The sequence below is a fragment of the Myxine glutinosa genome, chromosome 1 (genome assembly GCF_964187855.1).
Source record: "Myxine glutinosa chromosome 1, kmMyxGlut1.1, whole genome shotgun sequence".
Classification (NCBI taxonomy): Eukaryota; Metazoa; Chordata; class Myxini; order Myxiniformes; family Myxinidae; genus Myxine; species Myxine glutinosa.
In genome coordinates this window covers 342,393,406-342,421,146 of record NC_136261.1, presented here as the reverse complement: position 1 = coordinate 342,421,146, position 27,741 = coordinate 342,393,406, and the positions used below count along the sequence as shown (strand labels likewise).

At 49.2% G+C, this 27,741-nt stretch overlaps 1 protein-coding gene across 2 annotated transcripts in view; it reads right to left on the bottom strand.

Annotated features, from left to right (window-relative positions):
* LOC144889490 (DDB1- and CUL4-associated factor 10-like) overlaps positions 1 to 27,741 on the bottom strand; it is a 56,966-nt gene that overhangs the window by 1,505 nt on the left and 27,720 nt on the right. For both annotated transcript variants that reach the window (XM_078769843.1, XM_078769844.1), the window contains exon 5: positions 7,238 to 7,333. In XM_078769843.1, the coding sequence (XP_078625969.1) occupies positions 7,238 to 7,333 (96 nt within the window). The remainder of the gene's footprint in view (positions 1 to 7,237; positions 7,334 to 27,741) is intronic.

Sequence of the window (27,741 nt, the reverse complement as noted above, 5' to 3'; positions counted from 1 at the left end):
TACACTAGATTAGGGTAGAGGCTATAAATGAAGGAACTGTTACTGATAACATTTTCAAAGAGCTCCTCCCCCATCTACTTCCTTAACAATTCTCTGAGGACGTTCAGTCATTCAAAGTCCTGAGTCTCGCGATCAGCCATTATCTTTCTTGGAGAAACCACATTTCAGAGTTGACCTCCCAAAGCCAGCCGCCGACTGGGCATCCTCCATCGTGCAAAGTCCTTCGTTCGGACACATGAACCCCTATCCACCTACAAGGCCTTCATCTGCAGCTTGATGGAATACTGCTCTCCCCTTTGGGCTAGCTCGCCTGCCTCACACCTTGCTCAGCTTGACGATGTGGAAACCAAGGCCTTTAAGATTATTTGGAATATCCCATGATGAAGCTGAGTCTATAGCTCCATCAATTCGCTATCACAGACTGGTCGGTTGCCTCTCCATCTTTTACCACCTCCTTTCGGGTCTTTGCACCCTCTGCTCTTTCTGTGCTTTGTTTCCTAGTCTCTCCAGGGCTCACACGGTCCACCACCAACCCTCTTCTGTTTGAACTACCTAAATCCAGGATCACTGCTCACCTCCACTCATTTGTTCCTCTTTTTCCCACATTTGAAACCAACTTGCACATTCTCTTCAATCTCATTCTTCCCTCCAGGCCTTCAAGACAGCTGTTCACCACCATCTCAGACCATCCCCAATCCAAGACCATGATATTTTCTACCCTCGTTAACCCCCTACCCCTGTCCCCACCCTAGTCCCTCCTCCTTACAAATTTCCAGCTTTCCCTCCTGAGTTTCCTTCTGTGTCCATCTTGTGCACTCTATGCATCCCCCTCCCACCCGCACCGCCTCCCCCCCCCCCCCATTCCTCCTCACGCCAATTGTTTGTTCAAGTCTGCCTCTATCTTTGCCTCCAGCTCTGCTGTTGACTTCCCCCCTCTCTCAACTGTTCATTTTGTCCAACTGTGTCCTGATCTGTTCAGTGTAATAATTCTAGCACTTCCACGAGGCTAGACCATGTATACAAAAATATATGAATGGTAAGGCCAGGCAGCAAAAAATAATTACAGGGAGAGAAAAGTTTAAAATAATATCCCATATCAATGCCAGGAGTTTAAGAAAACAAGATGGAAGAGCTTGAAGCTAAAGCATAGTGAGGAATACAGTGTTGATGCAGTAACTCAGGCTTAGTTTAATGAGGAGAATAGTTGGAAGACAGGTCTAAAAGGGTACAATGCATATAGGTGCAATAGGAAAGAGTAAATAGGAGCGGGTGCAACAATCTGGGTAAAATACATTATCATATCAAGGGAAAAGGATTAGAAGGAGGGAATTAATGTCGAGGATTGTGTGTGGATAGAGATCATAGATTGTATGAATTGTAAGATGCTTTATGGGTCACTACGTATGAGGGAAGAGCAGGACAGAAGAGGTCATGGATAATTCAGTAGGGTAAAGGAAGAGTATTGATTATGGGAGATTTTAATTTGGCAGGGATAGATTGGATCCATGTACAAGAAAAGCACGGAACCAAGTAGGATTTTCAGAAATGAATCCAGGATTGCAAAAAAATTAAACAGTTTGTAGAATTAGTTTGTAGAGACCAATCATCAGTATGAAAGGTCATGAAATCCATTATCGCTTCTGACATTAAATTCTTCCTCTTCTCCAATGGCTTGATCTCAGATCATCAATTTGGATTCAGACCAGGTCATTCTACTCTGGACATGATGCTTCTGCTGTCTCAACAATGGATTGAGGTCCTCAACGCCAAATAGGAAATCAGAGCCATCTCCCTTGACATATCTCATGCCTATCTGACATATATGGTCTGGCACCCCGCTCTGCTCACCAAACTCTCCTCTTATGATATCCATGGAAATCTCCACACATGGCTTGCGGACATCCTCTCCTGTCATAGTCAACGTGTGGCTCTAAATGGAATTCTCTCATCTCACCTTCCTGTCCAGGCTGGAGTTCCTCAATGCAGTGTTCTGGGCCCTGTGCTTTTTCTAATCTTTATCAATAATCTCTCCGACTCTGTAAAATCCTCGCTATCTCTTTGCTGATGACTCCACTCTCTGCTGCTCCATATCTCAACCCTCAGATCAGCAGGCAAAATGGTGGAATACAATAATTATACCAACCTAGACTTCACTCTCTGCAGACCTGGACAAAATCACAAACTGGTCAAACAAGTGGAACAAGTCTTTGAATCACGACAAATCTCACATTCTCACTATGTCCCTCCGAAAAGACCGACTGGAAAACCCTCCCATCTACTTTTTCAACCATCCTCTCGAATAAGTTCTGTCACTCAAGCTTTTGCGCCTCACTATCTGCCATGATCTTTCCTGGAAAGAAATGTTTGCCACATTTCCAAGCTGGCCTCCAAAGCTAGTCGCCGACTGGGCATCCTCCATCGTGCAAAGTCCTTCCTTGGCACTATTGGGCTACTCACCACCTCAAAGACTTTCATCCATAATTTGATGGAATACTGCTCTCCCCTCTGGGCTGGTGCTCCTGCCTCACGCTGTAGAAACCAAGGCTTTTAGAATCATTGGTATCTCCTGCGATGAAGCTGATTCTGGGCTTCTTTCACTCTCTCCACCGCAGGCAGGTTTGGCAGTCTTTCTATCTTCTACCGACTTCTCTCCGGCCTTGCACCCCCTGCTCTGTTTGTGTTGTCCCCCCCTCCCCCCTCTACCCGCACCTCCAAATATTCCTGCAGGACACACATGAAATGCCAACAACCCTCTTCTGGTGAAACTGCCAAGATCAAGACACGGCTCACTTTCATTCTTTCATTGATTCCTCTTTTTCCCCGCCTCTGGAACAAACTCCCACACTCTCTTCAATCCCACTCCTCCCTCCAGGTCTTTAAAACAGCTGTTCACCACCATCTCTTATCTTCCACTATCCAAAACGTTGATCTTTTTGACCCCCATTAATCCACCCCAAACCCACTTCCTTCAAATTCCCTGTTTTCTTTCCTGAAATCCCCTATGGTGTGCATTTTGTTTATTCCGTGTACCCCGCCCCAGCCCTCTCTCTTCCACAGTTGTCCTTGTTCCCTACTGTTGCGCTTCCCTCTCTCTCGTCTCCCGCTCCCTTTATTATATGTTCTATGTAGATCTTATAGGAGCCTCGAACAAGTATACAAAAAAGCCCACGAGAGGGGAATGAAGTGTTCTAGCTTGTTTTCAGTAATTATACCAATATAGTATCTAGACCTGAGTCCTACCTGACCTGAGTATCTGGAGGAAGCGCAAGTAGGAGAGCATTTAGGGACAAGTGATCATAATATAGAGTGTCCAATTATTCTGTAAAAAGTAAGAATTCAGGATAGTAGAGTTAAGCTATTAGATATCAGCACAGGAAACTTTTAGGGTACGAGGAGGGAGTTCGGTGCTCTAGATTGGGGCAAACAGGAAGGCAATCAGCATCAGAGAAATGGGTAACCTTCAAGGAATGAATGAGCAGTGCACAGGATAATTATATCCCAATGAGGTGTACAACCAGAGGCAGAAAGAGAGCAGGGTGGTTGAACACGAAGGTAAGAAGCACTGTTAAGGATAAGAAGAAGGCATTTATGAAGCATAAACAAATGCGAGTTAAGAAACTAACTCAGCAAACCAAAAGGGAATAGCAGGAGGATATGGCCAAGAATATGAAATATGAGCGTTTAGCCCATCAAAAATGATGATGATGAAGCCATCCACCATCACAACACAGTTGTAAAGAATAATAACTCTCAGGCTTGTGGATTTACTTTTGTTTCAAAAAGAAAATGATTATTTTATAAATATGTTTATTATCAAAGTGATAACAGATTTTTCAAATGACTGAGTTAAATTACTCAACCGTATATATTTCTACTGCTAATAATTGTTAATGTCTCACCTCTAGCATTGTAGTTGTGAAAACAACCGGAATGGTCATGCAAGAAACCCAAATTCAGATGTGTGGAGTAGGAGTTTTGGATGGCATAAATTCACCTTTCTTCAAGAGAAACAATGGTGAATGGCGCTAGACTGGTATTGCGTGTGCTCCCTTTCAGTGACGAATGTGACGTCACTTCCATGAACGTGAGGTCACTTCCTCCATGACAGAGAAGTATATGCAAGAGGTTTTATATATGCATACAGTATATATACAGTGCCTTCAGAAAGTATTCACACCCCTTGAATTTTTTCACAATTTGTTGTGTTACAGCCTGAATTGAAAATGGATTAAATAGAGTTTTTTTTTTGTCATTGATCTACACGTAATACCCAATAATGTCAAAGTGGAATTTATTGATTTTTTTAGAAATTTTTACAAATTCATCAAAATTGAAATACAGAAATATTAACGGCTGGCTTAACGGCTGACTCTGCACGTGAAAAAGCTGAATGCCTCAACTCTGTGTTTGCCTCTAAATCTTGTGTCCCAAACCCATCCCTCTCTGTACCCACCGTACCCAGTCGTACCCAGCTGCTCCTGGACTCTGTGTCCTTTCCTCCTGACAAGGTGGAAAAGTTTCTGTCAACCCTCGACTCTGATTCTGCAACTGGTCCTGGCGGCATCAGCCCACGGGTCCTAAAATCATGTGCTTCCGCTCTTTCACTCCCTCTTTCTGTTCTCTTCACCCTCTCCTTTGCTCAAGGTCATCTGCCATCTGCTTGGAAATCAGCCAACATCACCGCTTTCCACAAAAAAGGTGCAAAAACAGACCCCAGCAACTACAGACCAATCAGCCTTCTCCCAATTATCAGCAAAGTCATGGAATCCATCATTGCTTCAGATATGAAATCTTTCCTCTTCTCCAATGGCTTGATCTCTGATCATCAATTTGGTTTCAGACCTGGTCACTCTACTCTGGACATGCTGCTTCTGCTTTCTCAACAATGGATGGAGGTCCTCAACACCAAACAGGAAATTAGAGCCGTCTCCCTTGACATTTCACGTGCCTTCGATACGGTCTGGCACCCTGCTCTGCTCACCAAACTCTCCTCCTTTGGTATCCATGGAAATCTCCACGCATGGCTGGCGGACTTCCTCTCTGGTCGTAGTCAACGTGTGGCCCTGAATGGGTTTCTCTCATCTCCTCTTCCTGTTCAGGCTGGAGTTCCCCAAGGTAGTGTTCTGGGGCCTGTGCTTTTTCTGGTCTTCATCAATGATCTCTCTGACTCTCTTGAAAATCCTCTCTATCTCTTTGCTGACGACTCTACTCTCTGTCGCTCCATTCCTCATCCCTCAGATCGGCAGTCTGCAGCCTCCTCACTCTCTGCAGACCTGGACAAAATCACAGACTGGGCAAACAAATGGAACATGTCTTTCAATCCTGATAAATCTCACACTCTTACGATGTCTCTCCGAAAAGACCGACTGGAAAACCCTCCCATCCACTTTCTGAATAATCCTCTCCAAGAAGTTCTGCCACTCAAGCTTTTGGGTCTCACTATTTGCCATGATCTTTCCTGGGAAAACCACATTTCAAATCTGGCCTCCAAAGCCAGTCGCCGACTGGGCATCCTCCGTCGTGCGAAGTCCTTCCTTGGCACACCTGAGCTCCTCACCACATACAAGGCTTTCATCCGCAGCTCTATGGAATACTGCTCTCCCCTCTGGTCTGGTGCTCCTGCCTCACACCTAGCCCGTCTTCACGCTGTTGAAACCAAAGCGTTCAGAATCATTGGAATCTCCCGCGATGAAGCTAACTCCAAGGGCCTTTCACTCACTCACCGCAGGCAGGTTGGTGGTCTTTCCGTCTTCTACCGACTCCTCTCTGGCCTTGCCCCCCCAGCCCTCTCTGGGCTCTGTCCCCCAAATATTCCTACAGGTCGCACAAGATCTGCCTGCAACCCTCTTATGGTTAAACTGCCAAAATCAAGACTTTCTGCTCACCTTCACTCCTTCATTCCTCTTTTCTCCCACCTCTGGAACAAACTCCCTCACTCTCTTCAATCCCACTCCACCCTCCAGGTCTTTAAAACAGCTGTTCACCACCATCTCTTATCCTCCCCCATCCAAAACCTTGATCTTTTCTACCCCCGCTAATTTCGGTCCCCTTGTGTTTTATACTTCTCCCACCCCCCCCCCCCCCTTCCCACGCCTCCTGCCCCCAAGCCCTCTCCCTCCCACACTTCTCCCTGCTCTCAAATGTTGTGGTTGTGTGCTTCCCCTTCTCTCCCCATCTTGTCTTCCGCTCCCTCTTTTTGTATATTTTGTTTGTCTGGTTGATTTGTTTGTGAAATAAATGTTAGCTCTTTCACGAGCCTCGATTCAGTATTCAAAAAAAAAAAAAAAAAACTAATTTACATAGGTATTCAACCCCCTGAGTCAATACTTCGGAGAAGTGGCTTTAGCAGCGATTACAACTTCGTCTTTTTCGGTATGTCTGTATCAGCTTCTGGATTTGGGGAGTTTCCCCCCATTCATCCTTGCAGATTTGCTCAAGCTCTGTGAAGTTGGATGGGGAGGGTCGGTGACGAGCAATCATCACTCTTTCCACAGATTTATCAATGGGATTCAAGTCAAAACTTTGGCTGAGCCACTCAAGGACTTTCACATTCTTATTCTGTAGCCATTCCAGTGTTGCTTTGGCTGTACGCTTGAGATCATTGTCCTGTTGGAATGTAAAAGTTCACCTCATTTTAAGGTCTTTGGCACTCTGAAGCAGGTTCTCCCCAAGGATTCGCCTGCATGTGGATCCATTCATTGTTCTCTCTATCCTTACAAGTCTCCCAGTCCCTGATGCTGAAAAGCATCCCCATAGCATGATGCTGCCACAGCCATGCTTCACAGTCAGGATGGTGTTAGATGGGTGATGAGTTGTGCTCAGTTTCTGCCAGACATAGCACTTGACTGCTATTAGCATTGCACATGGTACATGTTTGGGAAGCTCAGTGGTGCGAGTTTCTGTCTATGCCGTCGCTGATGACTCACCAATAGGCGATCAAACCAGTCTGGTGACTGATTGGAGGAGAGGGAGGAGGGTAATGTTGGGATTCTTATGTATGTGCTACTTGTGAATGTCTGCAGCTGTAGAGGAATCCAGTTAGAATTTCAACCAGCAAAGGGTTTACCTTGTAAATCAGCCAATAAAGTAATTATGTTGCTTTTCTTGGCTGCTTTATGTAGCTTTCTTTGGCTAGAAGAGCAGGGTGGTTTAGAGAGAGAGCGAGAGAGCGAGAGAGCGAGCGTGCATGCTTGCGTGTGTGTGTGTTGCTCAGTAAATGAAAGATGATATCGGTTACCTTCTTTGTTTCTTCTTTGTGCAGAAACTGTGTGACTACGACCATGGCTGCCCTTAGATCCACGGCGTTTTGGAACCGAGCCAGAATTTGGATCACCTTTTGGGGAGCAAGGGAGGAAGTGAAGATAAAGAAATTATAAGGCAAAAGTTATTATAATTGATTGAAAAAAATCTCCAGATTCAGATACAAATTCAATAATTGTGCTCATCTTTCCTCTCTGTAGGTTTATTTTGAGAATGCAAAACTTCACTCAAAATGACTCACAAAATTCTGTGGATTTACCTTCACATATCAGATTATAGACTGAAGTGTTAGTGTTAGTGACCTATTCCCAGCTGGCCAAATAACGCTGGCAGTATGGCCCAGAGATATGCACATTGCACACGCATCGCTGAGCTGTTGAGCCTTGATTCACATCTCAGCCCAACTATAGACTGTCATCGTGAAGGTGAGGTGTTTTGAAACGTCGAGCAGTTGTTTGTTGCTCATTAAAGGTTGGAGAACTAAAAATGGATTCATTTGATTTTAATCCCAACCGCAAGTCATTAATATATATATATATATATATATATATATATATATATATATATATATATATATATATATATATGTATGTATGTATGTATGTATGTATGTATGTGTGTATATATATATATATATATATATATATATATATATATATATATATATATATATATATATATATATATATATATATATATATATATATATATATATATATATATATATATATATATATATATATATATATATATATATATATATATATATATATATATATATATATATATATATATATATATATATATATACAGTGGAACCTCGACTTACGAGTGCCCCAACTTACGAGTTTTTCGAGATACGAGCCGTCACTCTGGCAGTTTATTGCTTTGAGATGCGAGCCGAGATCCGAGTTACGAGCTTTCGCCACCCGGTCACGTGGTTATCTTGCCGTGCACGTACAGTATCTCTGTCGTATAGCGCTAATGATATATAACGCCGCCGATAATGATATGATAATTTATGATAATTATGCAGCACGACGTGGTCCTCACGTCACACAAGGCGCCTTTGCCGGCGCAAAACGGCTCTCTCAGGGTCAAACTCGGTATCGTTTTGAGCGCACGGTTCAGACCTTCAAGAAAAAGTTTATTTTGTAAAAATCGAGCCACGCGTTCAAAAGATATGACCGGTTTTGTTCGCCGGCACGTCGGCGCTCGAATCGAATCGAGTTAAAACGAACACTGCCGTTGTCGGGTCCGTCTGAGACAACCACCGGGCCTAGAACGCTGGGACCGGTCTCGTTGGATAGGCCTGGATCAGATCTCGAAACGCTGGAAGCTGCACCTCTCTGTGATAATCTTGTGGACCATGACAAGAGATCGTGCGACACGTGGTTATCATGCCGTGCAAGTACAGTATCTCTGCCGTCAACTTGTTCAGAGTGCCGGCGATAGCTCGCCTTCTCTTTGTGGAAAACACGGTGAGATCCTTAACATCCAACAACTAATGGGACGCAAACGGGGCGCCCAGTTTAGCGGTACACACATTGATGAATCACCCTGCCTGTGATTCACCCATGACAGGTTATAGCTGGGTCGGGATTCAAACCCAGGCTGGACAGTTTAGACTTTAGAGTCAAGTGTGCGTACCTCCAGTCCAGGCCATCCTGCCAACTTGTATGCTGCATACAGGTGAAATATAAAGCGCGAGATATTTTTATATATACTGTATATTTAAAAAAAAATTGGTGTGGTTTTTGGCGGGCTGGAACGGATTAATAGCATTTCAATGGGGAAATTTGATTTGAGATACGAGCAATTTGAGTTACGAGCTCGGTCACGGAACGGATTAAACTCGTAAGTCAAGGTTCCACTGTATATATATACTGTATATATTTTTACGCGTCCGTAACAATATATATATTGTTACGGACGCAGTTTAGATGTTATTTTGACCGAGCGGTTGGTATGACCGCGACCGAACAGTTATTCCCCGACTAGACCCCGATTCCACCCAGACGTTGACCAAATCACGCTATGCTAAATCAATGATGGAAAGGACACAACGACTGGGATAGATGAAACGACGCAAGGGGTACAGTTCTCAAGACCTCCGGAGGAGGGTATAATTACAGTGGTGGAGAAAAGGGGGTAGATTACACGGTAGTGAGGTAAAAGACACAGAAGAGATGGGCACTTAAATACAATCTTATCTTATCCCAGACAGACCACAGACAAACGGAACAAGGCTGACTTACACAGGGATTGATGGCAGGAAGGGACAGGTAGTCGATAGCACAAGGTGCACCTTGGCTCGCGGACAGGATAAAGCACGGTCCAGTCCAGAGATGCGGGGAGGCCTCACAGCACTCGGAGGGTACGTCTTGCTTGCTCCAAGCTCAGCGCGCATCTGACGTCACCTCCCTCTTCCTGCGCATGCTCAGCGGGGAGTGACACGCCCTCGGCTGGTTGGCTCCGCCCCCCTGGGGCCGGTCCGCCGCTTCCATTGGGTGCGGGGGTTACCGAGCTCCGCCCTTGACGAGGAGCTGACAGGGAGCCCCTATTTGGTAACCCCGTCGAGCACATGTTCGATGGCGGCTCGTTGGGAAGGCCTCATGCCCTCCCAACACCCCCTACCAACCAAGCCGGAGTGAGGACGCGCACTCCCTGTACACGCCGCCGCCGTTGCTGTTGTTGTTGTTGCTGAACCGTGAGGAAGAGCTGCGGGGAGGTATTGGGAGGTCCTAAACTTCCTAACGGTGCCATACAATCACATTCTGGTGCAACGAAGGGTCAGAATTAATGGAAACGAGTCCTTAACTGACATAGACTAAGAATAACTAGCAAGATGTCCTATAGTTGTCTTACATGAGATGCGGTGAACCTGGGCACGACATTTAATGGGGGAAATAGGGGGAGGTCCGGTCTACAGAGTGTTGTTTACAGAAAATGGGACTAGGGAATGGGGGATTGGGGATAGTTGGGAAGTATTGAGGAAATAGGGGAATATTTACAAGCGGATATGGATGGATGTAAATCCCATATCCGCAACACTGCACCCTTCTCTACCTCGGGGCGGCCCGACCCGATAAATTTTTACCTACTTTAGTGTGGCACTCAGATGTAGTTCCCTCTACTATTAACTCAACCCTGAGTGCGACAGTTTTACAGATATTCACAAATGAGTAAATATGTCCCCCTGCGACGTTGCACCCTTATCCTAACAGAAACACACCCACAGGATAACCGAATCGCGGAATGGTCTTCAAACTATACATTGACGGTGGGGAGCATTATTTACTTTATTTACAAAACTAACCCAGGACCTGCGATTGTTCTTTCTGGGGGGGGAGACAGTCTGCTCTGCATCGACGCACCATGAAAGCACCCAAAAACGTACCAATACACCCCCAAGCACCAATCGGTGCAGTCATCACTGTTCATCAATGTTCAATAATAAAAATAACCAAACAACCCCTAACCCTGCAGGTGGTCTCTTGCTCTTCGGCTCCCTCTGCTGGCTATTTACTTTCTTCCAGATGTTGTCATTTCCTTTCATTTTCTTACTGGCGGCCTATTTGAGCATAAAATGAAATGCACCCAACGTGTCCATTTTTATTTATTTATGGCCCACAGGGCCGACTAGTGTGGTTCACCTGTGGGGCATCGGTGCCCTGTGGCCAAGGTCCGCCAGCAAGATTTTGGGCCCTCATGGCCGGTTCCAGCAGAGGGGCCATGCCCCAACCCATGGGGTCCATCAGTGGGGCTCGGCCACAGACATGTGGTCCATAATGTGGTGCATCGATGCAGACAGCTGGTTCTGGGAGTTCCGGGCGCACAATGGCCGACTCACGCACGCTCCCCTCGGCGCCCAATGGCGCACAGGTCATGTGGGAGACAAAAGGGGGACAAGACAAATGAGCGAGGGGTAAGGTCACAAGGGTACACATCAACAAGGCAATGCAAGGCGAAATGCGTACGGAGAGCGAAATGAGAAAGCTCGTCCCTACCGTACGTCACCCCTCCTGTCACCTACACTACCCTTGCCCTTACCCCATATGTACAAAATCTACACATTACCAATCCGTCGCTACTGTCACGTCTCCCCATATTTCCTCTATACCAAATTCGTCACCACAATCCCTCTACTTCAAAATTTGCCATCACCCAATTCATCATCAATCCTCATAAGGAGGAAGAGATGGAACATCAAGCACAATGTCACACCCACGTCATGAGGCGTCTCACATTCCAAACATCTGCACAATAAAATAACAAAACATGGCATGGTGTGGAGGTACGTCATCTCAGGTGAGTGGATGCAGATGGTGCGAGGAGACTTCAATCCTAACTATCCTCTAAATGACTTTAACACACTTTACACTACCCGGGGTCTTTCCCTGCCAATCCATTGGCCAGCTTACACTATGGGTTCTAAAAACCAATTCCCATTGACCAAACTGTGGTGCTCATCAATTTGGGGTCTCACTCCCCCGATTCATCTCCCGGTGCCCTTGCACAATTTCTGGGCTGTGACGTGTAGCTCTCCCAGCAGGTCTACCCACCTGCACACCTCCACCACTGCAGTTGCCACCCGAGCTTACCTGCTCCTTAACCTAACCTATCTACTGGGGAAGGCCCCTCCTGGCTCTGTCACCCCACTCGGTGCCCTCTGGCACTGGGCTACCCGGGTCCGTCCTCCGGATCCTCGGGCCCCATCCACAACTACCGGCTCCCAGAGCCCACCTGCGGCCTCACCTGGCTGACATCCTCACAGTGGTGGAGTGCCCAAACCAACTACACACACTAACAGGCTACACGCCCAGCAATTTCCACAACACTAATGCACCCATCCAAATACCATTCTGTCACCCGCACCACAGATGCCAATATCCAACCACAATTTACCTATACCCTCTACCTAACACTTACACTACCCGCCCCGGGTATTCGTGATGGGGGTCCACTCTTGCCCCATTCACACCTTCGCACCACCCACTCCACTCCATCGTTTCCACCATACTCACTCCACGACCATCCGTTCCAATACTCCACTTATTCCACACTCCATGTCTTCCACACAACCATTTATTCCATTCACCTGTTGGTGCACACCTGTGCACTCACACCTGGTGCCACCTGCACCCTTCTCTCCCCCAAGCGCATTCGCGCTGATCCACAACACTCACTACTCATACACTGCTCCACACACCTGTCCAGTTCTCACACAGCATCATCTCATCTAACTACTCCCCTCTGAAACTTGCGCTTCCCAGTCGTCCCTTTAAACTATTGCGCTCCCTCGTCATTATCATCCACTCTAATCTACCTGCGTCCCCTCTACAGGTATCCTCGTCACTAACTAACCTTAACGTTGCCTAATGTCATCTTCGCTAGATCCCTACACACAATATCCTAACCCACCCGGGCTAGTTTTCACTGCCATCAACCCCATAAGCTAGTGCTCCTTTGCCCCCCGTTTGTGAGGGATGACAGAGTTGCCATCCCACCACATCGGGGAGGTCCTACTATCAATTTGGCACACCAAATTTCAGCCAATCAAAAATTTTCCATTTACTGCCAATTCTACCCACTATTATAAATTTCGTATCAAATCACTACCATCATCATCACAGTCCGCTATATCCTAGCCTCAGTGCGTCATGACATCATTCAACTCGGTTCGTAAAGCCGAGCAATGAATTCGGGTGGTTTGGTCGCCTGCAGGTTGAATCCATCCGGCTTTCGGTTCAAGGGAGGTGGTTTGGTTGGGCCGAGGTTCCACGCACCATCTCGGCGCGGCACCTTGCGGTCCCGGGCCCGATGGCTCAATCTCCCCCGGTCGGAACCCCGTCCCCACGAGGGGGCACCGTTCCGCTTCCTCCCACTCGCCCTTGAACCGGACCGGTCGCCTCGCCCGCCAAGGCCCGGACTCGACCGTGCGGGGCAGGGCCAAGCCCGATTCGGCAACGATGCTTCAAAGAGAAACAACGCAGCTTCGATCCGCGCCGGGCCTCGCATCCAACAAAGCACACCGCGCCCCAAGTGCTCGCATCGGCTATCCGTCGCCCTAACCGCTAACCCGGTTACCGTCGATGCTTCACCTGCATGCTCACACGCATACGCTACCCCTTTTACCCTCACAAAACCCGGCGTTCCAACGCCGTCCGTACATTCCACCAACGCTCTCCCTGTTACACACCACACCTCTCGCGCACACCTCGGTCCACACCTCTCCTCCGTTACGTCCTCCGTAACACTCACCATGGGCGCGCACTCTGGCATCCACCCACTAACGCGCTCAGATGGGCTCTCCCACACTTGCGCCATGACCAACTCAGGTGTGCTTCCTCGCACACCCTCAACCATTCCAAGCGTGCATTCTCGCACCCGCTCCACCACCAACTCACTCTCCGGGTCACCCTCACCCTCGCACGTACACTCCGTACACCCCGACGTGCATTCTCGCTCGCACTCGGTTTCACTCCCACACGTTATAACACACCCACTCGCCAACGCACACTTTTTCCTCACACGCGTGCCATTTTTACTCACACGGGACCCTTCACCAACGCCCGGGTGCCATATCGATCCCAATCGCGCGACAATTCTTTTGTCGCTAAACATCCTTTTACAAAATCTCCCAGCACCATACACAGCACGTCTCACCTTCGGGGTTCTTCTTCCTCCCTGCACCAAAACCTGCAAACTTCCATTCGGGTTAAGCACAGCATCGTGATGTGAGCAGGGACTTTGCACATATTCCATCTTTTCCTCCCGCTGCGAGTGGTTTTCTAAGTCCCCGGTCTCTTCAATTTCAATGCCCACTTCCACTTTTTCTTTACTCACCTCGACGACCGTTGGCTTTAATAAAATTCCCTCTACCTCATCGGTCGCCGGCTTTTCCAAACCCCGTGTCGCGATTTCTACCCCGGTCCGGTTACCCGTGCTTTCCTCCACTTCGCTCAACCAGCGCTTCTCGACCCGCGTTACCTCCTCGTGCACCCCTGGGACCCTTTCGCCCACCATGCGATCCATGGTCTCCCCATATTTTTGCATGCGGTCACCCATTCTGTTGGTTATTGCTTCAATTTGGTTTCCCAATCCGTTCGTTATTGCTTCCATTTTATTACTCAATTTCTCCCCCTCTATTCTCAGCATCTCGGTGAATTGCGCCATGAAGTCCCCCACATCAAAGCCCGCTGCTACGGTCACGGGCGCGGCAAAATTTGGTGCCGCTGTAACCACGTGCGCGAGAGCGCCATTTTGTGCACCTGATACCCCCTCAACCACACCTTCTTTACTCTCCTCCACCATTTTCCCCACTTCTTGCCTGGGGTCCTGGGTCGATTCTACCCCACTCTCCTCTACCGGAACCCAGCCGTCTTGATCTGCCATAGCGCGACTTTCAAAATTCGGGTTTTTTGTAAAACAAAATCAAATTTCGGTACTTTATAATTTTGACCAAATTTTTTCCTTGATGTTTTTAAAAAATTTGGTTCGGGCCTCGAATCTCACTCCTCGACACCAATTGTTACGGGAATAACACAATTGGTGTCCAAAATTTGGGCTAAATAAATTTAGTCCCAGGTTCGAATCCCAACTCCTGACAACAATTGTTACGGACGCGGTTTAGATGTTATTTTGACCGAGCGGTTGGTATGACCGCGACCGAACAGTTATTCCCCGACTAGACCCCGATTCCACCCAGACGTTGACCAAATCGCGCTATGCTAAATCAATGATGGAAAGGACACAACGACTGGGATAGATGAAACGACGCAAGGGGTACAGTTCTCAAGACCTCCGGAGGAGGGTATAATTACAGTGGTGGAGAAAAGGGGGTAGATTACACGGTAGTGAGGTAAAAGACACAGAAGAGATGGGCACTTAAATACAATCTTATCTTATCCCAGACAGACCACAGACAAACGGAACAAGGCTGACTTACACAGGGATTGATGGCAGGAAGGGACAGGTAGTCGATAGCACAAGGTGCACCTTGGCTCGGGGACAGGATAAAGCACGGTCCAGTCCAGAGATGCGGGGAGGCCTCACAGCGCTCGGAGGGTACGTCTTGCTTGCTCCAAGCTCAGCGCGCATCTGACGTCACCTCCCTCTTCCTGCGCATGCTCAGCGGGGAGTGACACGCCCTCGGCTGGTTGGCTCCGCCCCCCTGGGGCCGGTCCGCCGCTTCCATTGGGTGCGGGGGTTACCGGGCTCCGCCCTTGACGAGGAGCTGACAGGGAGCCCCTATTTGGTAACCCCGTCGAGCACATGTTCGATGGCGGCTCGTTGGGAAGGCCTCATGCCCTCCCAACACCCCCTACCAACCAAGCCGGAGTGAGGACGCGCACTCCCTGTGCACGCCGCCGCCGTTGCTGTTGTTGTTGTTGCTGAACCGTGAGGAAGAGCTGCGGGGAGGTATTGGGAGGTCCTAAACTTCCTAACGGTGCCATACAATCACATTCTGGTGCAACGAAGGGTCAGAATTAATGGAAACGAGTCCTTAACTGACATAGACTAAGAATAACTAGCAAGATGTCCTATAGTTGTCTTACATGAGATGCGGTGAACCTGGGCACGACATTTAATGGGGGAAATAGGGGGAGGTCCGGTCTACAGAGTGTTGTTTACAGAAAATGGGACTAGGGAATGGGGGATTGGGGATAGTTGGGAAGTATTGAGGAAATAGGGGAATATTTACAAGCGGATATGGATGGATGTAAATCCCATATCCGCAACAATATACGTATATATATATATATATTGTTGGGGTTTTGATAACCCTGCACTGTGTAAAGTGTTGTAAATATACCCCTTTGTAAATAATTCTCTGTGTAAATACCTCCATTCGTTGTGAAGGTCAAAGGTCGTCCCCTAGTTAGTCCACATCGCAACACGTAGCGAACCATAGGCCCTCTTCATAGTTATTTCATTATTATGTGTTTCAGGTAAGGCTGTGTTTCCAATAGTTTGACTCTACGTTGCATTAATCAAATAAGATAGGCCCCATTCGATCCATTTGCTCTCCCTCTCCAAATTGTGGTACGTCGTTGGCAGCAGCCAAAACTCCATTGCGCACGAGGCCAAGAACAGGAAAAGGGGGAGGAGCCGCCGGATCACAGGCGTGGCATCAACTCGTCATCGGAGGTGGAGTCAGCCAGCCCTAACCAGCCAACCAGCACCGCGGTGAGCGACCCGGTAGGCGTGCCCTCGCAGCCCGCGGCTTGATACGGCCACGAGCCATTAAAGCAACTGCAAGGGACTGCTTCGGCAGACGCGTGAGGAGGTTCATGAGAGATAAGGGAGAGAGGAGCACCGATGAGCACGTGAGAGGAGCACAGATGAGCACGGCAGAGTTGTGAGGCAGGAGAGTTGGGTCCGTTGACGGCGACAATACCGGGCAGATATTCACATTATCCATGCGTGAATGAGACACGGAGGTGCCGGCCGCTTTTTGCCGCTGAACCGGTGCGTGGACGTTCGAGCGGGACCTCGACGTCGTGCCACCGGCTTTGGACCTTCCTGCCCGCCAGCTCCTTGGACCGTGTCCCTCTTCCAGATTCCTACCATTGCCATTCTCCCACCCATGTAAGTCTGTCTGTATTGTCTGGGGCGTTTGATAAGTTAAGCCTGTATAAGCTTGCCCTGTGTTACTTTTATTTCCTCTACCTGTATATTCTCTTCCTTTCCTTTCCTCTTTAATTAATTGTGTATACTAAATCATATTTGTTCCTCCTTACTTTGGTTTCCCTCGTCCGATCGTCTTCGTGTTTTCCCTATTGAATATCTGTGGCATGATTTCGGCAGAACCGCTTATGAATCGGGTTAGTCTAATGCTAATGGCTCGAACCTCGGATTGCTAAACCGCTCGGCAATTACCATCTTGTCCGGGATTCGAGCGGGGCCATCCACCTGCTTTGTGGAGGGATTGGCGGAGGTGTCCGGGAATCCCTTGACCGATCACCTTGGCCAATCCCACCCCACAAAGGAGCGGGATAGTTCCAGGAACGGAGACGGCCAGCTTAACAAGACAAGGGGATTAACCCCCCCTTGCTAAGGGGAGTGCCGTAATCCGGTTCCGTAACAATTGGTGTCGGGGAGTGGGATTTGAGGCCCGAACCAAATTTTTAAAACGTCTAAAAATTTGGTCGAAATTACGAGCGGCCGAAATTTTGTTGAACATCCTAAATTGAAGTCGTGCCATGGATGATCAAGGCAATCGGATGCCGGTAGGGGAGGTTGAAGAGGGGTTAGAGGCAATCCAGGACCCCAGGGAGGAATTGGGAGAGAGAGAGGAGGAAAACAATGAGGATGTGGTAGAGGGGGCTGCAGGCGCCCAAGATGGCGGCGCCGCACACGAGGTTGGAGGTGCACAAGATGGCGCCTCACACGTGGCCGCGGCAGCCGAGCCCGTGGCACCGGTGGATTTGAACCTCTTCATGGTACAAATGGAGGCCCTTATGGTCAAGATGGGTGAGCGATTGGAAAGTAAATTAGACACCCAAAAGGAAGAGAGGAGGGCTCAGCGTGAACAGTTGGGTAACCAAATTGGGAAGTTAGACAGCAAATTGGAGCAGTTAGACAATAAATTTGAGGGGTTAGATAATAAATTTGAGGGGTTAGACAACAGGTTGGAAAGGCGAGAAGGTAAATTGGGGGGCCAACTGGAGGACGTGGGTAACCAAATCGGGGAAATGAAGGAAGGGTTAAAGGGGTTGGAAAATAGAATGGCCGCCCAGGAGAACCAGATGGAAGGGGTGAAGAATGGGTTAACGGGGCTAGAAGACAAGATGGGAGGCAAATTGAGGGAGATGGGGGAGCAATCCGCCCGTGAAAAACGGATGGGGGATCAGATAGAGGAGGTCAAAAACGGGCTGGACAGCCAATTGGACGCTCAGAAGAACGATTTGGAACAGATGAGGGTAGCATCCACCAAAGAGATGGGAGAGATGGGGGAGGATATAAGGCGCGGGGTGAGCGAAGAGGTCGCGGGGGTAAGCGAGGAGGTAAAGCAGGGTGAGGAGTGCATGGAGAAAGAGGTGAGGAACAGCATGGCTAGGTTACAGGGGGGAATAGAAGACCTGCCGCGGGGAGTAGAGCAGCTGACAGTGGGACAAAAGGAGTTAGGGGAGCAGGTGGAAAAGAACACGGCGGTAATAGGGGGGTTGAAGGCGACGCAGAAAGAAATAAAGAAGGAATTAATAGTGACGAAGAAGGAATGTCAGACGGTACACGAGGGACTGACGAAGAGGTTAGAAGAGGTGGTAGAGGCAATGGAGACAAAAGAACGGGAAGTCAGGACGCACATAGAAATGACCAAAGTGGCCTTAGAGGGAGAAATTGAAGGGGCGCACCGGGAAATAAAGGAGGTGAAACAAAAATTAGAGGAAATGGAAGAGGGGGTAAGTGAAATTAAGAAGAGACGGAGGGAGACTAAGACGGAGATAAAGGAGGAGGTGATGGAATTGGTGCAAGGTCTGTGCTCAGCGTGATGATGTGCTTACTGACCAAATAAAGAGTTTGCAGGTGGCGGAGGAGGAGCGAAGGAGAAGAGGTGCCGAGGTGAGTGGCGATATGCTCGGGAATGTATATGGTGTGAGGGGAGATTCAGTGAGCTTGGGGGTTGGTCTAGACCCTGGCGCTCGTGAGAGGCCGCTGGTGAGGTGTGCGACTGGGGCAGAGTGCGTGGAAAGAGGATGTGTGCAAGGATGTCCGACTATGGGGAGTGCGAGGGGTATTGGTGAGCAAGGATGTGCGGGTATGGAGTGGGTAGCGGGTTGCGGAGGGGCGACCCAGGCATCGACACCGACGGGGTAGTGTTCAGAGGGGCGGGTGATGCACGAGAGCCCCCCGGGAATAGTGTACTGTGGGGGCCCGAACGGTTCGGCCCCGCGCTAACCCCGCAAGGAGCGACGCACGGGGTCCGGCCTTCAGGCACCCACAAGGTCCCACTCGCGCCGTGTGACGGCAAGAGTGATCTGAGGGCGTACCTGGCGCAGTTCGAATATGTATGTAGAGACAACGGTTGGAATCCGGACGAAGGTGGAGTACACCTTGTGGGGGCACTGCGTGGCGCGGCGGCGCTGACAGCTTTACCACCGGGTGCTCTCACCCTGCCAGCCCTCTGCGCAGCCTTAATTAATCGTTTCGGCATTGAACAGCAAAGCGAGCTTGTTAAAGCTCAGCTTGCTCAGCGCAAACCCAAGCCCCAGGAGACCATCGGGGAACTTGCCCATGACATTCGCCGCGCAGTAGGAATCGCACACGCGGATATGGCAGCGAGTTCCCAGGAAAGCCTGGCGCTGGATCACTTTATCCAGGCTCTTCCGGATCCGGAGCTCCGACAACAGCTCGCCATGTGGCGCCCGCAGACCATGAGTCAGGCGGCCGACGCTGCAGCCCGGTTGGGAAGCAGCGAGGCCCCTGGCCCGGGGAGGCGAGTGCCACGCAGTGGCGGTGCGTCAGGTAGGGCCCGTAACGGGTGGCGGCCCCCCTAGGGGGCCCGCCCCCGAAGGGGGCCCTGACCTGGAGAGCATGGTCCGGAGGCTGGTGGACCGGCGCCTGGCGGGACCTGGACCATGGCAGGCGGCCCCGGCGGTGGCACCCGGTGGGCCACGGCAAAGTACGCCAATTCGGACATTCAGGGGGGGGGAATTTGGAATACCGGAGGCAAGCACCTTACCAGGTGAGGTGCTATAATTGTGCTCGGCTGGGTCACCGTGCGTGGGAGTGTCGATCTCCGCGCCGGGACGCACCCCGACAGCCGATGCCCTCAACTCCGCCCCGTATAGATCGGCCTAGCCGCCCTCAGACACCCCCCTGCCAGGGCCAGGGAAACTAGAACGTGCCGGGCATGCAGGGCGGTGTTCGGCAGTAGGGGATGGAGCAGAGCCCTCATTGATGCGACAGGTCATTCATTGTGGCCAAATTGGAACAGGTAGCCTCACAGTTCGATGCAAAATTGCCGGCGTGGGGATAGACGCCGTAGTGGACACAGGAGCTAGCGCCACGATCATCAGCCCTGTGATCCTTAATTAGAGTGCAGACGGCTGGGATAAAATCCAGCGTCTGGAAAATCATAGTTTGCAGCTGGCTACCGGGGTAACGGCCCCGATCATAGGGCGTGGTTTTGTGACCCTCAAGTTGGGGTCGGTAAAGAGCGAGATAGAGGTTTGGGTGGCGGAGGTGTGCGACCCATGCTTGATAGGGTTGGATTTATTGACTGCCAGCGGTTGTAAAATCGACTTGTGCCGGGGGATCCTGCAAGTGGGAGTGGAGGAGCTACCATTGGAGGGGGTGAGCACGGCCCTTGAGGGCGGAGCTGGAGGCTCCTGAGGCCATAACCATCCCTCCGAGGGCCGAGGCCATAGTGCCGGCCGATGGTTAGCTCGCCCAACATGGCAGGAGACCTGTGGCCTGGTCGAATTGGTGGCAACGCAATCCATACCTGGCTTAATCGTGGGCCGCACCCTTGTAAAAACGGACGGGCCGGTGGTGGCCGTCCGAGTAATTAATATTAGCACAGAACCACGCACTATAGTGAGGGGCACGAAGGTAGCTGGCTGCACCCCAGTTAAAGAAGTCGCGCTAGTGAGGGGCGAGAATGTCCAGCCGAGCCGGCCCCAGGGGGAGCCTTCAATAAATAGTAGGAATTGGCCCGATCCCATTTGCGAGATGGTAAATCAAAGTAGCGTAGAGTTGGGAGGTACCCAGAGGGAGGCCTTGCACAAACTAATTGGATCCCATTTGGATATCTTCTCCTTGTCCCCCGAGGATATTGGACGTACGGGCCTGGTGAAGCATCAGATCCACACCGGTGAGGCCTGGCCTATTCGTCAGCCCGCCCGACGGCTCCCTTGCAGCAAGAGGGAGGAAGCTGACGAGCAGGTAGAAAAAATGTTCGATGCAGGCGTCATCGAGCCCTCGGGAAGTCCCTGGATGTCACCCGTTGTGCTGGTCAAAAATAAAGATGGGACCACGCGTTTCTGCGTGGACTATCGCCAGCTAAACAACGTGACACTCAAGGACTCATATCCCCTGCCAAGAATTGATGACACCCTCGATGCCGTTGCGGGCTCAAATTGGTTCTCAACTTTGGACCTCAAGAGTGGGTATTGGCAGGTGGAGATGGATAGGGCAGGGAAGGAGAAAACGGCATTTTCCACAGGTAAGGGGCTGTATCAGTTCACTGTGATGCCGTTTGGTTTGTGTAACGCCCCGCCACCTTTGAGAGATTAATGGAACATGTACTAGGCGGCATGCCATGGCAATCATGCCTGGTATACCTGGATGACGTCCTAGTGCATGCCAAAACATTCCCCCAGGCTATAGCTAATTTGGACCAGGTGTTTGGGTGCCTCAGCCAGGCAGGGCTGAAATTGAGTCCGAGTAAGTGCACTTTGTTTGCAAGAGAGGTGGCCTATCTAGGTCACGTTATCGGTCACGAGGGGGTAAAAACAGACCCAGGCAAAATTACAGCGGTAGAGGAGTGGCCCGCACCACGTACCATCAAGGAGGTGCGGGGATTTTTGGGACTCTGCTCCTACTACCGGTGCTTTGTGGCGAAATTTGCAGAGTTGGCCCGGCTCCTTCACCGGCTTACTGAGAAGGGGACGCGATTTAATTGGACCAGGGAGTGCCAAGAGGCCTTCCTAAAATTGAAGGGGTGTTTGACATCCGCACCCATTCTAGCTTACCCCACCAGTGACGGGACCTTTACCCTGGACACGGATGCAAGCCAGGAAGGATTCGGCGCAGTTTTGTCGCAGACACAGGAGGGCGTGGAGAGAGTGATTGCTTATTGTAGTCGGGCCTTGAGTAGGCCCGAACAAAATTATTGCGTCACCCGCAAGGAATTATTGGCTATGCTGGCTGCCATGAACCATTTCCACCCGTACCTGTACGGGCGGAAATTTTGGGTTTGAACTGACCATTCCTCCTTGCAATGGCTCCTTCGGTTCAAGGAACCGTAGGGCCAAATTGCAAGGTGGTTGGAAATGTTACAGTAGTACGATTTTAATGTGACCCATAGGGCCGGGAAGGCCCATGGTAATGCTGACGCACTCTCTCGGCATCCTTGTCTGGGGGAAAACTGTAAATTTTGTGCGAGGCACGAGGAGAGGGAGCAATTGGGCGATTCGACTTCCGCTTCCGGTCTTGCCGACGAGGTTTTCGTTTATTCGCAGCTGTCCACACTCTCCATCGAAATCGAAGCTAAGTAATTGTTCCCATTTGTATTTTCGTTATAACTGTATTTATTTGATGGTGTTGTACGTATCGTGTGTCCCGAGGAAGATTTTCGGTGCAAATCTTTTGTACCTGTATAGAAAATCGTGTTAAATCGTGCCGTGTCTTTTTGAGGCCTTGTACAGTGTACAACCTTGAGGCTTCGTTTTCCTCTCAGCGGTCCGTCTTTTTGTGCTCCAATAACTTTCGTTCTCTGCTTTTCCCAGTCTTTTCACCCCATAGCCTACTTCCTTGTATAAAATCAACTCAAAACAAAAACAAAAAATACATTTCCTTCTCTGTTCTTATTCTTTGTTTTCATTCGTTTATTCGTTCTTATTCGTTCGTTCGTTCTTCGAACGACGTTCACTGTTATTACTGTAATAACAGTTATTACTGTTCACTGTTAACGTTCACTGTTATTAACCTTATAATGTTTACACTTTCCCCTCAAGTTCTGTATGCCGTCATATATTATAACACCTTTTTCTTCTTCTTCTTTAAAAGGCTGCTTTCGACTTGCTCACCAATTCTATCCATCCCAAAATAAAATTCCATCTCCTATAGTGCCTTTTTTCTACATTCCCTAAACTCTCCTGCACTCCATCCTCCCTCCAGCGTCCTAAAACGTATCTTTGACTCGAAGGTCACAAGAAACTCATTTTGCAATAAATGTTCGTTTCCCATTAATCGTACACTTTCTAAAATCCAATCTCACCCCTCCCCTCCAAATCCTCCCCATAACCCCTCCCATCCAAATCTTCCCCATCACCCCTCCCTTCCAAATCTTCCCCCTTGCCACTCCCCTCCTAATCCTCCCCATCACCCATCCCTTTCAAATCTCCCCCCTTTCCCCTTCTCTCCTAAACTCCCCCCACCCTAAAATCCAATCTCACCCCTCCCCTCCAAATCTTCCCCATAACCCCTCCCATCCAAATCTTCCCCATCACCCCTCCCCTCCAAGACTCCCCCTCCCCCCTCCCCTCCAAATCTCCCCCCATATCCCATCCCTTTCAAATCCCTCCCCTTGTCCCTTCCCTCCTAAACTCCCCCCTCACCCCTCCCCTTCAAATCTCCCCACCCTCATTTCTTCTCAATTTCCCCCCTCTAACCCCCCCCCCCCCCTCCTCAAAGCGTCCTCCCCACTTCTTCCCTCTTCCAACTCTCACCTCCATCTCCCCCAACCTTCTGCCTCGCTCTTCCCCCGCCTCAAATAACACCTCATTGTGCCTCACCCAATCACCATCAAACCTTTTGTCCGCCCCATCCTTCCCTTCCTCCGAGCTATTCTGAAATCTCTGACACACCTTCAACAGCTCTCCCTACCTCTTCCACCTCTTACCCTACCCATCCTCCCCCCTGTTCTGTATCCGATGCTCCCCCTTCCTCTTCATTAACGGTATGGACCTCAAACATCCGGGGCCTTAGTTCAAACTTAACTGATCTCTCCATACAGGTTGCTTCTGTCAAACGAGATGTGATCTGCTTAACAGAAACTTTCCTCCTTCATGATGTCTCTGATTCCTTAGTATCTCTCCCGGGTTACTCCCTCCTCCGGTATGATAGACCTGAGCCTTGTCCTGGAGGTGGGGTTGCTATCTTTATCAAAAACTCTCTTCCTCACTCGCCCTGCACTGCACTCTCTCCACCTCACCCCCAGGAATACCTCTGGCTACGGCTTCCCCTTCGCTCCCACCTCTTGTTCATATGTGTGTTGTACCGTCCACCAAACAGTGATGACTCCATCTACATCTCACTGTCTGATAATATGGACCAACTTCTGTCTACTCATCCTAACTCTCTCTTCCTCTTATGTGGTGATTTCAATTGTCACCATGCCAGTTGGCTGGGTGTGGGTACCTCTCTCACCAGCCATGGCTCCTCAGCAAAGGACTTCTGCGACTCACTGGGACTGACACAATCTGTCAATTTCCCGACCCGGATCTCAGTCAACGGAGCATCTTCTCTTCTGGACTTGGTCATGACTAACTTCCCTGAAAATGTCTGCTGCTCTTCTTCTGCTCCAATCGGCTCATCTGATCATGTGCTTGTTAAAGTGGACATCTCTCTGACCATTCTCAGGGAGCCTCCTCGGCGTCGACGAGTCTGGCATTTCACTCAGGCCAACTGGCACGGTCTTCAAGCAGCCATCAATCATCTGGACTGGTCTCCCATCTCTACCACCTCTGACATAAACTCATCCTGGGAATTCTTCCAAAGTAAATTGCTCTCTCTCATGCACAGATTTATCCCATCTCGTCTTCAGTTGTCATACCCTTCCTCCCGTCCATGGTACACGGAATCTTGTGGTGAGGCTGTTGCCCAGAAACAACTTGCCTTCGTCTCCTGGAAAGCAAATCCAACAGAAGGAAATTTCATTTCCTTTCACAAAGCCCAAAACAAGTGTGTGTCCACCCTCAGGAGAGCCAGGAAACAATATCTCTCCGTTCTCAAGACCGAACTCTCTTATCTGTCTCCCTCTTCCAAATCCTGGTGGTGTCTGGTCAAATCTGTTTCTGGTGTTTGTTCCCCCTCCATCCCCTCCCTTACCTCAAACGGCTACACAGCTGACTCCGCACGTGAAAAAGCTGAATGCCTCAACTCTGTGTTTGCCTCTAAATCTTGTGTCCCAAACCCATCCCTCTCTGTACCCACCGTACCCAGTCGTACCCAGCTGCTCCTGGACTCCGTGTCCTTTCCTCCTGACAAGGTGGAAAAGTTTCTGTCAACCCTTGACTCTGATTCTGCAACTGGACCTGACGGCATCAGCCCACGGGTCCTAAAATCCTGTTCTTCCGCTCTTTCACTCCCTCTCTCTGTTCTCTTCACCCTCTCTTTTGCTCAAGGTCAACTGCCATCTGCTTGGAAATCAGCCAACATCACCGCTTTGCACAAAAAAGGTGCAAAAACAGATCCTAGCAACTAAAGACCAATCAGCCTTCTCCCAATTATCAGCAAAGTCATGGAATCCATCATTGCTTCGGATATGAAATCTTTCCTCTTCTCCAATGGCTTGATCTCTGATCATCAATTTGGTTTCAGACCAGGTCACTCTCCTCTGGACATGCTGCTTCTGCTGTCTCAACAATGGATGGAGGTCCTCAATGCCAAACAGGAAATTAGAGCTGTCTGATGTGACAGCTCCCTCGACATGCTCCCTCTGAATGACAGCTCCCTCTGAATGACAGTGACAGCTCCCTCTGAATTAGAGCTCTCTCGACATATCACATGCCTTCGATACGGTCTGGCACCCCGCTCTGCTCACCAAACTCTCCTCCTTTGGTATCCATGGAAATCTCCACGCATGGCTGGCGGACTTCCTCTCTCGTCGTAGTCAACGTGTGGCCCTGAATGGGTTTCTCTCATCTCCTCTTCCTGTTCAGGCTGGAGTTCCCCAAGGCAGTGTTCTGGGCCCTGTGCTTTTTCTGGTTTTCATCAATGATCTCTCTGACTTTCTTGAAAATCCTCTCTATCTCTTTGCTGATGACTCCACTCTCTGCCGCTCCATTCCTCATCCCTCAGATCGGCAGTCTGCAGCCTCCTCACTCTCTGCAGACCTGGACAAAATCACAGACTAGGCAAACAAGTGGAACATGTCTTTCAATCCTGACAAATCTCACACTCTTACGATGTCTCTCCGAAAAGACCGACTGGACAACCCTCCCATATACTTTCTGAATAATCCTCTCCAAGAAGTTCTGTCACTCAAGCTTTTGGGTCTCACGATCTGCCATGATCTTTCCTGGGAAAACCACATTTCCAAGCTGGCCTCCAAAGCCAGTCGCTGACTGGGCATCCTCCGTCATGCGAAGTCCTTCCTTGGCACACCTGAGCTCCTCACCACATACAAGGCTTTCATCCGCAGCTCAATGGAATACTGCTCTCCCCTCTGGGCTGGTGCTCCTGCCTCACACCTAGCTCGTCTTCACGCTGTTGAAACCAAAGCGTTCAGAATCATTGGAATCTCCCGCGATGACGCTATCTCCGAGGGCCTTTCACTTACTCACCGCAGGCAGGTTGGTGGCCTTTCCGTCTTCTACCGACTCCTCTCCGGCCTTGCTCCCCCAGCTCTCTCTGGGCTCTGTCCCCCAAATATTCCTGCAGGTCGCACAAGATCTGCCTGCAACCCTCTTATGGTTAAACTGCCAAAATCAAGACTCTCTGCTCACCTTCACTCCTTCATTCCTCTTTTCTCCCGCCTCTGGAACAAACTCCCTCACTCTCTTCAATCCCACTCCGCCCTCCTGGTCTTTCAAACGGCTGTTCACCACCATCTCTTATCTTCCCCAATCCAAAACCTTGATCTTTTATACCCCCGCTAATTTCACCCCAAATCCACTTTTTTGAGGTGACTTTTGTCTTCTTTCCTGGAAGTCCTTGGTGTCCTTTCGTTTTATACCTATCCTGCCTCCCCCGACTGTATACAAAATGTATATATATATATATATATATATATATATATATATATATATATATATATATATATATATATATATATATATATATATTCCGCCCCTATCGTCCCAAACGCCAAAGTGGTGGTGAGGTGTAATCGTCCCAAACATCCAGTCTGCACCTACCCCTCCCGTATGTGTGTGCTGAGGGGTTCTTTTTTGAATATATATATATATTTTTTCAACCTAAATCTTGAACCTAAATTGCTTATAAAAATGTAATATCACAAACACGACAAATACATTTGTGCAAAATAATTGTTTGTATTATGATTGGTGTAAATTATGACAACACAGAAACTCAGGTACAGTCATTATCCTCAGCTAAAATAAGCCCGTTCCTCAGCAACAACGCGCTCGCCTCACCAAGCTAGTATAAATATATCTGTGCAGTGTCTGTGTTGTCTTGTCACTGAACTACTCCCTCAAACTTTTATGAAATCGTACCAAACTTCTGGTATGCACCTATCTCTCCCGTGGGTATGTCCTAAAGGTATTTTGTTTGAATTACGTGGTGGTGAGGTGTTTTGAATTACGTGGTGGTGAGGTGTTTTGAATTACGTGGTGGTGAGGTGTTTTGAATTACGTGGCGGTGTGTTTTGAATTATGTGGTAGTGAGGTGTTTTGAATTTACGCGTTATAGCGCTTTACGAGTTGCAAATGATTTAGCTGAACAAGGGGTGGTGCTAATTCACAACTATAACCAAAGCCTCACAAAACACGAGGTGCAGTTTCAATTCCTGCTGCAAGTTGTGGAGGCTCATCACCAGCGATTCATGCTGAAGTAGACCGACAT